The 12,863-nt window shown below is 40.3% G+C and overlaps 1 protein-coding gene across 1 annotated transcript in view; it reads left to right on the top strand.

The window, feature by feature from the left end:
• Positions 1 to 9,250: 9,250 nt before the first annotated feature.
• The window catches only part of AMMECR1 (AMMECR nuclear protein 1), an 84,525-nt gene continuing 80,912 nt past the window's right edge, over positions 9,251 to 12,863 (top strand). The window contains exon 1 of the mRNA XM_066334040.1: positions 9,251 to 9,478. Coding sequence (XP_066190137.1) covers positions 9,307 to 9,478 — 172 coding nt within the window. The 5' untranslated portion in view covers positions 9,251 to 9,306. The remainder of the gene's footprint in view (positions 9,479 to 12,863) is intronic.

Raw genomic sequence — 12,863 nt, 5'->3', positions numbered from 1 at the left:
AGGAAGCAGATTGCCAGCCTGCAGTCTGCTGCTCCCCCCTGCAGAAAGGTGTTGGAGGTTAGAGCAGTGCAGGACACACTCCAAAACCCTCTTGCCAGCTTAAATTGGTTTATGGCAGGTACAGGGGAGAAGAGGACAAAGCTACATACCAGTGATGGGGGGACTTTCCCTGGCAAGGTTTATTCTAACCCAAGAGGTCTGGGAAGTACCAAAAAGCTGTTCCAGCTCACACTGTAGGAAAGGGGAGGAAATGGAACTGCTGGCTGTAGAAGGAGCTGCCACAGGTCACAGGAGGTTGTCTCAGCACAGCAGCACCTCATGCCCAAGCAGCAGGACTGACAATCCCAGTCACTGAGTCACAGAGTCCATTAGGTTGGAAAAGACCTTCAAAATAATCAACTTTGAACTGATCACTACTTTGTCAACTAGACCATGGCACTAAATATCATGTCCAGCTGTTTCTTGAACACTCCCAGGGATGGTGATTCCACCACCTTTCTGGGCAGCCCATTCCAGTGCTTTACAACTCTTTGTATGAAGAAATTCCTCCTGATGTCCAACCCTGGTGCAGTTAGAAGCCATGTCCTCTTGTCCCTTCACTTTCTACCAGGGAGAAGAGGCCAACTCTGTTTACAACCTCCTTTCTTAGATCATCATGGATCTCAAAGGCATCAGTAGAGCTAAAAGATGCAGGGACAGCACCTGGGACAATATGGGAGAAACTCTGTGACTGATGTTACCTCTGGTATCTTCACTTAGATCCATATTAGTTTACAAGTACATTAAATTTCCCTTAAAAGACATTGAGGATCCTTCTATTAAATGTGTTTTTTCTGGCAAGGTAAATTCAGCTTAAGCAATCTCTCACATCCAGGACCACACCAGGCTGGAGGGCCCCAGCCCAGTTTGGGGGGACTCCAGCCCTTCCATGGGGGGTCCCAGCCCTTCCCTGGGGGTCCCAGCCCTTCCCTGGGGGTCCCAGCTCTTCTGCTTTGGGACAAATCCTGCCTTGAGACTAATCCTGCCCTAGTGGGGACTAATCCTGCCCTCCCTGGGACAAATCCTGCCCTTCCCAGACACAGGGAGCGTTCCTGAGATCCAGCCGAGCTGAGGAAAGCTCAGGGAAGCCCCATAGATGCTTTTGCCTGTTTCTGTGAATTATGTTAAATGAATAACAACCAAACCAAAATAAATCTCCACAGGAGGCTGAAAGTAGCAGCGTCCAGAGCAATTATAGTCAAACAATCAGAAGTAGCCCCCAATTCTTAGCTTTTAGAAGCCTGAGAAAGATGTACGATTTAGAAACTTCATTTGCCATATTTTAAAGCACTGATTTTCTTATGCTGACTTCTACACCTCAAAGTGCTCTATCTAGCCATAAAAACCTGAATAATTTTGCTAAAATTGCTGGAGTTTCAGATATTTACATTTTATACTAGTTTACAAATGAAAATTTTGTCCTAAAAGTATTTGAAATAAAAACTTATTCTAAGTATTGTTCTAATGATTGGTTGTTTATGAGCAGTGTGCAAAAAACTGATTCTATATTCAATTTTAAAATGCATTTACAGCAGGGATTACATTAGCAAAATAAGAAATAGACAAAGAGGATCAACATAAAGCAGAGGCACACCCTTCTGAGATAGAACGCAAAGCAACATCCATGAGTAATAAATAAATAATTGGTCGCAATTTTTTACCATACAGTTCTCTGTTTCAGGGGTTAATACATAAATATTTTGCAGATACCATCTACAGAGGGAGTGGAAAATCTTGCAGTAAATAAAATAAACTAGGAAATAGTTCTTAAAATCTCGTAATTTCTTTACTTATGTTAGCTGTTGCAACAGGAAGAGTGACCAAGTCACCATCTCTTAAGCATTTATGAGGAGCCAAAAAGAAACTGGAGGAATGTGGACCCATGAATGTTAACACCACTGAGACAGAAATCAAAGTAGAAATGGGGGTTTTAAATTTAATACTGATCATAAAACTAAGAAGCCACTGATATCCTTGAAAAGTATCCCATTTAAACTCAGAGAGGTTACACACTCACAGACCTTAAGGTCTCATACTCTTATTATTTATACCAGGCTGCCCTCTAGCAACGAATACCAGTGCACAGCATTCTCATGAATGGTTTTCTCAGAACACAAGTTGGTTTTCCCTTTCTAAAACTGTTTGCTCTTTGCCTCATCTGTGCTTTAATATGCATTTTAAAGCTCTTATTTGGTGTTTTTCTCATTAGTTTAATAGCAACAGCAAAATTGGCTACTTAATTGCAACACTTGAAGTTCAACACATTTGGAGATAGCAACTGCTTTATAAAGAAATAGATACTCGACTCATCAAGTAAAGGTCAGATGTCAATAGATACATAATTCAAAAGGCAAAGAAATTTGTATTTTACAGAGTATACTCCCTAAGGACTAAGCAAAAGATCACTGCTGTCTTATACTGAGCTGAGGAATCACGGAGAGGAAGACATCAGTCAGATACATTTGACTCCCTGCTTCTCTCCCTGCCACGACCCCAAGCTGAATTAGCTGCCACAGCTACAGCACCCACAGCCTGGGGGGGCTTGAGATGGCCAAACTCACCTGCATGTCCTTCAAACCCACCTACATGTCCTTCAAACTCACCTGCATGTCCTTCCAACTCATCTACGTGTCCTTCTTCCCCTCTTTCCTTTCAGTGTCTTTGGTGGGCAGCTGAAGTGGAGTAATACCAGGAGAGCACTTTGCACTAGAATATCTCAGCTGTGTGTTTGAGGAGGTTATTGTATTGCCCAAACAAAAGCAAGGTTGACCATATCCAACATTAAATAAACCAACATTTGAGGGGTGAAGGCATGGTAATGTAACTGTCTTAGGGACAGCAGTGTACTGACACTTCATTTTAGGGTAAACTGCTGCTTTGCATCTGCCGTGAACTTCATACTGAACTCAAAGCACCCCCATTAACCTTTTCCCTATAAATTCAAACCTTGGGAGGGGTTTATACATGACACTATTGAAAAGCATGTTGCAGTAGTGGAAAAAATATGTTACATGGAACAAATCAGTAGGTTAAAGCCTTCACTCTATTTTTCCAAGCAAACATTCTTTTCCATTAACCATGGCACTGGAATCCTGTACCACAGTCTTTGAGGCTGATTATGTGGAACTGATTTTAAATATTACTTCTGAATTTATCTTTTTAACTAACCAGTGGGATATTCTTAAAATGGCCTTCTTAAAATACTATCAAGTTATTTCCCTTGTTTAATATGAATAACAACACTTCTTGAAATGTTCAGCTTCTTGTCCACACCCAGTTTGCTGAAAGGTCAGAATTAGATCACTTGGGATTCACACTGGATAATTTTACAGTGTGTTATAACCAATAATTGTCAAATAGCACAGTTAAATCTTAAATAGGGTTCTACAGGCCTCAGGCGAAATTCCTACTGAAGTCATGAAAATTTTTTCTCGAGAAAAGACCAAGGGCTAAAACTGTTGAAGGAAAGAATAATTTCATGAAGCCCTGCTGGCCAGTTTACACGTTAGATAAACTGGTGTTGGAACTGGCAGGCTATTTGGACAGGAATGGAAAAACTTACACAATTAGACCTTGTTCAGCTACTGCAAAATCTTATCTCTGGAAATCAAAATTTGCATATGTAGGGGGACACCACAAAGCCCTAGTGCTGAAAAAACTTACGAAAATTACATTGATTCAAAAGAATGGTTAAATATAGTCCTAACAATCCTGAATCAAGTCCTACTGCAATGTATACTTATCTTCAGGTACATGCTTCAGTGCTTTCCTGAGTCAAGATATTAATGAACACAAAGTTTACTTTCTAAACTGAGAAATACAAAACTTCAAGAAGACCTGTAGCCACAGATGTTTGACACTCAAAGGAAAAGCAGGAGGGGTTGATAAAAATACCACTTCCACACAGAAATGAGATGCAGAGCAAAATGCTTCAAACAACAGAAAAGATAGCAAGGAGTCTCTGAGGTAAAGGGAAATTCTGAAACGATGGTACACACCATGAAACCCTAGTTTCAAACACTGCATTCCTCTTAGTTTGCCTCTTCTTCTTCTTCTTCTTCTTCTTCTTCTTCTTCTTCTTCTTCTTCTTCTTCTTCTTCTTCTTCTTCTTCTTCTTCTTCTGCTTCTTCAGCTTCTTCTTCTCCTCCTTCTCCTTCTCCATAAAACACTCCCCTATCTCAAAGGCCCAATATCATACTGCTTTGCTATGCACAATTTCCCAGGATATGGACATAGTCTGACTGCAGGCAGCAGAGATATAAAAAGGATGTTTAAAGTAGAGACCTCTAAGCCATCTTGACCAGAACTGAATGGAGACAGATAATGGTGGTGAGAGAAGGGAAAGGCAATGCAGCGGCTGCAATAGCCCATTTTCCCCACAGTCAAAATATCAGACAGAATGACACAGATGGGCTCCAGGCTGCAGCTGACTTTTAATGGAACCTTTCCTGATTTGTACACTTCAGAGTAAAATCAAGTTGAGCAATAAAGCCCTAACTCTTGCCACAGAAGTCTATTGGAAACTGGGTTAATCACAACTCTGAGATAAAGATTCTTTCATTGGGTAGCTCATCTCAAGGAAGGATGTCTCAATTACAAAACTTACCTTCTTCAAACATCTGCAATGTGTATGTTGAGAAAGAATTACCTGGATTTATAGCTGTTCACTGGAGTAGAACTACTTTGCTCAATATTTGCCCTACCATTTATTTTGATAATGGAGTTGTTAGTGTTCAGGAGTAGGTTGGTTTTGAGTACACTATAAAACCAAACAAATACAAATACAATAATGCCAAATTCATAGAATAGGGATAAGTGTGGATTTGATAGTTGCTAACAGCAATTTTTTAATATATTATCTCACTTTGCCATGGCAAACCTGCAATGCTTGGGCCAGGCAGATGCAGAATGTATCAAATTAGTACTTTAGGGCAAGGAATACCATGTGATATTTCATTATAAACTCAGGAGAGCAAACGACATCCTTGACATACTCTGCTTCCAGACATTGCTGAGGCAATTGGTAATTCTTCATGTCTCATGTGAGGATCACCAGAGGAAATCTCTGGAACTAGTCATTAATCAAACAAAAGCATAACACAGACCTGAAATTTATGAAACGGTGCCAAAAGCATTTGTGGAAATTTGCAATGACAACTGATGAGAAACTCAGTGCCTAGAGGGAGGGAGGGTTGTGGCTTTCCTCTGGTTTTGTTTTGGCTTTTTTCATTTTCTTTTTCACTGATTGCTATACAATCATTATAGGAAAAAAAAATCTTCCAGTCAATTCTTTGTAGAAAAGACCAATTTTACAAACAGTTTCTATTATACTGGCAATTTTCCTGTAGTTATACAGAACGAGATTTATCCATTCCAGCAACTGGCTTCCAACTAAAGAAGAAAACCAAAATATAAGGCAACAGAATGGGTCTGGAATAGAGTAGGGTGGGATGAGCCACAACCAGAATGCACTTGGCCAGAGAAACTGGTATTTAATTGGGTTTAAAACCCTGAGGAGAATGTCCTACACAGTAAGGCACAAAGGCAAAAGACAGGAGAGAAAAAATGAATGAAGAAACTCTGGTAGACAGCATCAACTGCCTATGTCTAATTAGCCTTAGCTAAAATGGGGGAAATATATTCCAACAAGCCCTTGTGAATCAGCTGTCAGGTACAAAGAGAGACCTCACTTTTCAGGTTCCGGGCATAAAATGATACATTTTGCACATTTTTGTACATTGCCTAGAGAGAAACAAGGCTAGCCATGGGACACTCTACTCTAACAGGAAAAAAGACAGTTTGAGGTAATCAAGGCCATTTTCCTCAGGTTTCCCTATGCTACCAAACCTGGATCCTGACTGTTCAAACAATCCAGATAGACACAGTCTTCAAGGCACTAATACTTATTATTTATTATGATACTCCCTAGTCTTTTTTTTAAATTCCAAGTTACTTCAGGTAAGTTCATCCTTAAAGTTTTCATCCTGCAGTGTCAGGTACAGTGCTTTTCTCTTCCCACTGATTTTACCAGGGCTTGCATTCGAGGCCTAGTTTCAAATTATGGTCACAGCTTTGGATAATGCAAAGTGTCATCTTTGTACCAACTCTGTCATTGTGATAAAAAGATAATTATCTGTCAATCTGCTGGAAATCTTCCTACTTCAGTGATTTACATGTGCCAGACATAATTTTGAAATTCATGCCACAAAGACCTCCCCAAAAAAGAGACTACCTCCTAAGAAAAACCAATTGGTAATGTTCTGCCCAGTGAAGTGTGTAAAACATTTATCTGCATTACCCAGTCTACTTTGCTCAACAAGTTTCTGTAATGGAATTCTTATTTACACCCTCACCAGTCTGGTGACTGGACTGCACTGGTGGAAACAGGACTTTGGTTTTCCAGATCAACCAGCACTTACAGGCAAAGACTCTCCCACATTCCTGGATGCTCCAATCCAAACCCTGATGTGCAGACAGATGATTTCTGGATCACACGAGACTCAGGGTGGGCTCACAGATCAGTCCTGGTAGGACAGCACTAGTTCCAGGTACTTTGCCACTTCTTTCCAGGGAAATCAAAGACAAAAGCCAGTACTTAGCTTACACTGGGTGCTCAGGCAAAACATAAGTCTTATGATATTAAAGAAATTACTCAGCTGAAGAAAAGAACAAGAATATTCAAACATTTAACTCTCAGGAGCACATTTAGATCATTTAGAGGAATCATGCCCATCATGCTTAGGGGAAGATGTATTTTCTACATACATCTCTTTGATTAGCACCACAAGCATTAGCATTGCACTATAAGGACGATGAATGTATGCTAATGCCTTTGTTTCTGTGCCAAACCACCCATCTGGTCTCTGCTCTGAATTCTGTCACATTCCTTCCTTTTCACTTTTGCCCTATGCTATATTTAAGTCAAAAATACAAAACTATGCATTATCACATACATGTAATTTATGATCTAGACTCTCAGTGTTAGTGAAATTCAACAATAACAAAGAGAGAATGGAATTGAATAATAAGTTTCTGATTGTTCGAGATGGATTTATGGTGTTTATTGTGTTGCATTAGCAACCTCTTCATATCAAGAAGAGACAAAAAGTGTTTGAATTAATTACCTCATTGGTAGGGGGGAAGAGAATCTCATTTTTTAATGAATAGTTCATAGACACTAATGATAGTCTCACTAATGATATATCACTAGCAGTGCACCAAACATGATGAGTTACCTACTAGCCATCATTACTACTGGATTTAGGTTTCATTAGTTTATGAAAATCTAACTACAATGTCTTTTGTATTGTCACTTGCTGCATCAAATATGGGAACAGAAGTTTGCATTGGGAGTTTTTAGGAGATTAATAATCAGACTTCCTGCACTCACTGTGAAATCTACATTATATATTTATAAATCCACACTAGATGTGTGTAAGTGCTTCCTGCCTGTTGTCTGAGAGTGAATTCTGCAACGTGAGTCATAATTATTCAGGCCATAATTTATGATATTCTACATTTCCTTTTGGTCAGCAGAAGTACTTCAGAAAGGCCTTGCTGGGGTATAAATACAGCTGAAATAACCAGTCTACTTCAGGGGTTGTCTGATCTTCTCGCTTCTAGAAAAACAGATGAAATGATCTGATAATGGGCCTTTTTCTCCAAAGCACCTACAAAAGGGACCTTCATAACTGAGCATTCTCACCTGCCCTTGTACATGTCCAAATTAAATTGGTGCTTATTGTCACAGAACAAATGCTTAGCTCCTCAGCCCCAGAGAATGTATTACAAGTGTGAAACTACAGCTCCCACTATATATGAAATACATTCACATATTCATGGCATCTTCATGATGAAGTGCTCAGACACCCTTAAGCACAGTTTCATTACATCAAGTAGACAGTTCTATCATAATGGTTAAGTGATTACACATCACTATGTTTGAAGCACAGTAAATATTTTGTTCTCTCTGTGAGTCCATTTTTCTTTTGCACATACCAAAAAACTGATGTTAAACCAAAAGCACATCTTGAATTAATGGTGATATTCAGCTCTTCTCTCAGACACACAATTGCTTTCCAAAGTAGCAGCTTCTCATAATCTAGTCCCATGTGGCTTGAATCTAACCCAGTTACAGCAGTGAAACCTTTTCCCTTTTCAGTGTCAGTACAAAGAAAGCTGGGGACTAGCTCCTAGTCCATGCTCTGGCAGCTTTAATACTGGCCTAAATAGGTTACTGGGGATTACTTTTGGCACTGCTTGGGAAACTTAACTGATGTCAAGCCAATGTCCCCTGCTTTGTGCCAACTGCTTCTTGTTCTCTTCTAAATCAAGGAAGGACCATTAAAAAGTGCTGGGGAGAAGGCTGAGGACTGGGCTGAAGCACACCACGCTCCAGTGACCTCTGTAAGCACAAGGGATCCACAGGGAGCACTTACAGACCAGAACAACCTGGAGTAGTTCCTGTAATTTGCTCTGGGTACCATATAGAGATGGCAGTGTCTCCTCAAAGAGTGTGCCAAACACTCTGCAAATCTTGACATTTTGTCCTTAAGTCACTGTTTGCAGAAAAGTTCCTAAATGTTGTTTTCCTTCCTTCCTTCCTTCCTTCCTTCCTTCCTTCCTTCCTTCCTTCCTTCCTTCCTTGCCTTTCCACCTTCCTTCCTACCTTTCTTCTTTCTTCCCTCCCTCCCTCCCTGTCTCCATCCATCCATCCATCCGTCCATCCATCCTTCCCTCAAAACTTTATCTGAAATTCCTTTCACTCTGTGGGACCACAAACAGTTTAAAGTGAATATTTAGTTTATACCCTACACCAGACTGAGCTTTCCAGAAGCCAGAGGTCTGCAAAACATCAGCTTCCCTGACTGCTTTGAAATTTAGGAAATAGGGCACTGCTAAATACTATTGTCACTACATTACAGGTGAAAGAAGTCAGTCTTGGATCATATTTCCTTTTCCATGTGTTATTGAAGAACTTTCTTCCACTCTGAACTCTCAAGGGTTAACTGGCTTTGGGTGGAGGAGGGGGAAATCACAGGTCAGCTCATGTTCTGATATCAGCGAACTCACAAGTTACTCCTTAAGCATGTGGTTTCATCCTGGGTTCTTCCTGCCAGCAATTTCTCACTTTAATCATACACCCACAGCAACCCAGATCTTTAAATTCAGCAATTCTTTCTCAGGTTTCAGCAAGTCATTGGCAGCCTGAGCTATTTTTGGGATATTTTCTCTACTGCAGATGCAGCTTAGGAAAACGCAGGGAGCATGCTAAAGACCTGCAGCTATTTGCCTTGTACAATTTGCTCATTTCTCTTTATTTCTCTGTTTTCCTGCACTCATCACTTAAAGGACAATCTTTCTTGCAAACCAAATCCCTGGAGCCTGATTAGAGGGACTGAAGGCTCCCAGACACGGATTGCCTGCCAGCCACAGCACGGTAAGGACATGGACACTTTTGGCTAGCCTTGCATTGCAGCTTTTTAAGCTTTGCTGAACGTTTATTTGTGTCCATCGCTTCCAAATCAACACTGCTGGCATGGCAGGCAGTCTCCAGCTCCTGGTCTCCATTTTCATTCCCTAAAATCCTCAGCACTTGTAAGTAACACATTTATACTCACTGTCTCTTTGTGCGTTCTAGAAATCAATGACTGACACTAATTTTGATCAGTTCCAGGGGTCGGGGACTTTTCTTTACATTTTACTATCTTTTGGACATGTGTAATGTACAATCCTGATTGAAACTGTGGATATTTTATTGCCTGATCTTCCCTGTCGAAGGTGTATTGTTAATTTTGTTACTTAGCTCAGCAAAGTATTCAAATCAGGGAATGGTTTTATGCACGGGAGATGGAAATGTTATTAAAAAAAGCCCTGCTCCTCCTGCTGATTTACAGTTTTATCCATTGCCTTCCTGTCTTGTGTTCTGGCTCTGCTTTAATACCTTGAGGCTGCCACAGAGCAGTACACTAACACTACAAAGGGATTGACAGCATAAAACCAATGCAGCAGACAGAGCTGTACTAAAAATGACTAGATATTATCATGCAGTTATTTCATCTGCTCACAGAAATGCACCAAGTAACCTCTGCAAGAATGGTGACATTTCAATTTATCAAGGTACTTGAGATTTAGTAGATTTAGGATCAGGCTCTGAAGGTGGTATTTTTATGTTTGAAAGTCTCTTAACAATTTTGAGGCAATTTCTGTGGTATTGTCAATGTTGCTTTGAACATAAGGCTGATACCTGAGCCTGGCTCTCTCATCCAGCTGCTGAGTCTGCCTCAGTTTCACTGAAATAACCGATACTAAATTATCTGTATGATAAACAGGTATCAATCCTTTAATCCTTAGTTCAATTTTATACCCAATCTCAACTGTTAGTACTCAGATTGCTCGAAATGTTGAGACTCAAGCCATTTCTCAGACAGCACAGGAAGAAGGATGGATGTGTTTTAGTAAAAGTTAGCAAAGCACTCAATTGTTTACTGTTACCAGTAAAACTGTTAAGTCATTGACAAGTTACAGAGCACACACATAAAGCTACATCACCTATTTCGCTCTCAAAAAATCAGTGTTGCTCTCAGCACAAACAGAAGTCAGGTGAAGGAAGTTTTACCAACAGGACAGGTCTGTGCAGAATTGAGTGTTTGGGGAATTCAGTGAGATAAACCAAATACATGGATTATCTCTGCACAGACAACCATTCAAGTGGTGCCTGTTCGGGCTCATTTTAGAAAATGTCCTTAAATTGTGCCACTGATAAAAATTAAAAAGGTAATGCTGTTGTCACAAGATGTGCAGAAAGGAAATAATTAAAATGAATAATGAAAAAACAGGTGACATATATAACTGTTTCTTTTCAAAACAAACTGTTGCATACAGGAGCTCTCTGGAAACTGAAAACCTTGTCATTGTTAGAGGAGGAATATGGACCGTGGAGATTAGCAACTCTCCAGACCTTCCCAACTGAGCATACACTCATACCATGTTAATACACTCATTTTTGGTGTGCATATATATATACAAAATCAGCCACACACAAGACACTAAAGATTAATTGACTCTATAAATGAACTGATTTATAATTCAGCAGCAGCACTCCATAACTCAGACTTGATGATTCTTGCGTAGAAACCAGGATATAAAAAGGGCTAATGGATATCAATAATGGCAATGGCTAAAGTAGAAGTCATGCTGATGTAAAGTAAAACTTGTTCTAGAGTCAGAACATGAGTCAAAAACTTGACCATTCCTCAGAAAATCACAGAAGTGGGTCCCTTTAATTTTAATGACATCCTCAGACACACACTAAATTAAGATACTGAACACATGAGCATGAACACAGCCATGGTAATTGGCCAGTTATATTCTATTCAGCTTATTTGGTTTATACTTCACAATTTTAGCTTAAAAATCAGTTTAGAAAAGGTTAATTGGTCCTGTACTACTCTGCAATTGGCTAGACTAAAAACACCCATAGTTTCAATGGCTCCATTGACATGCAGTAACTTACCACACTGCAACAACCTGATCAGATGGCTGAGCCCTTCATTAAAATTGAAGGGACAGTTTTATTTTTCCTGGCTGTCACTTTGCACCAGATTAATTCTATTTAATTCCAGTTGAGGGACTGTGTTGAAAGAGGAATCAACAAAAAGTGAATAGTAAAAATTCTTCAAGGACTGGGTCTGAATTTTAATAGTCATGCAGAGCAGGGCTCTGCAACAAAAAACTGACAAATTTAGTGGTGTGCTGGTGTTTGTTGGGAGGCAGCATCATTTTAGAGGAGAAATAACACAGAATTGCAGAAATGAGAGAAAATGTAGTAGGAAATGAAGGTGTCATTGGAGGAATAAGCCAACAAGGGGGCAGCCAAGGCTGCAGAGCTGTGTGTGAGGAGGCAGGAGGCACGTGCTTGGTGAGTCCAGGCAGCTGGGCATTGTGATCCCATTCCCATTCCATTGTCTCCCCTGTAGCTGCTGAGCCCTGGCACCACCAGCACTCCCCAGCCCTCGCCCAGATGGCAACAGCAGGATGAAAATGCTCTGCAGCCTGTTTCTCTTGGATCCTCCCACCTCTTATTTCTCCCCACATCCTCCCACAGCTGGAGTAGGGCTTGGCCCAACTCTGGATCTCATTTCAACCTAAACCTCAGCCTGGTAACAGTTAGAGAAGCACCAGGAGGTAGTAAGGGCTACCTGGGAAGGATCAGAGAGGGGCTATGGGGACAGCAGGGTGGAAGTAACAGAGGAATGGAGAGATCACAGACATCCTGGAGGACTGTGCAAAGAGACAGCTCACAAATAAAAGCACAGCTGCTTCTACCCAATGCTCTGAGTGTAAAACAGCTGAGAAAGAGACAAAACCAGATTAGATCCACCACTAAAGATAAAGATAGTACAGCACTGATGGCATCCTATAAGTATGGGTCAGTCCTTGTTTAAAATATTATATAGTTTTTGTCACTCACAACACAGAAAAATCAATGTGTATGGTAACAATGAGGTAGGAGTATGAAGGCTATTGGTAAAGAGATCATCACAGAAATGAATTATTTCAGATGTATGACAATGTTGGCCCAAGAACACGCAGACATAAATCAAACACAGCAATTAGAATTAGGAGAATACAGTGAAGTATTGAGATGAGAACAAGAAACATAATTATCAGGTTTTTATGATGAAGAATGATCAATTACCAAAAGCACTGTCTGTTTTTGCAAGTTGCTGCAACATTGTAATTGCTCCAGGACTGTTTCTAGGTCACTGCCACACATGTTAATTTATGTGAGATACGAATCAGTGTCTGGGTGTGATGAATGG

The sequence above is a fragment of the Sylvia atricapilla genome, chromosome 21 (genome assembly GCF_009819655.1).
Source record: "Sylvia atricapilla isolate bSylAtr1 chromosome 21, bSylAtr1.pri, whole genome shotgun sequence".
Taxonomy (NCBI): domain Eukaryota; kingdom Metazoa; phylum Chordata; class Aves; order Passeriformes; family Sylviidae; genus Sylvia; species Sylvia atricapilla.
The sequence above is the reverse complement of the archived record's forward strand: the minus strand, read 5'-3'. Positions and strand labels throughout refer to the sequence as shown.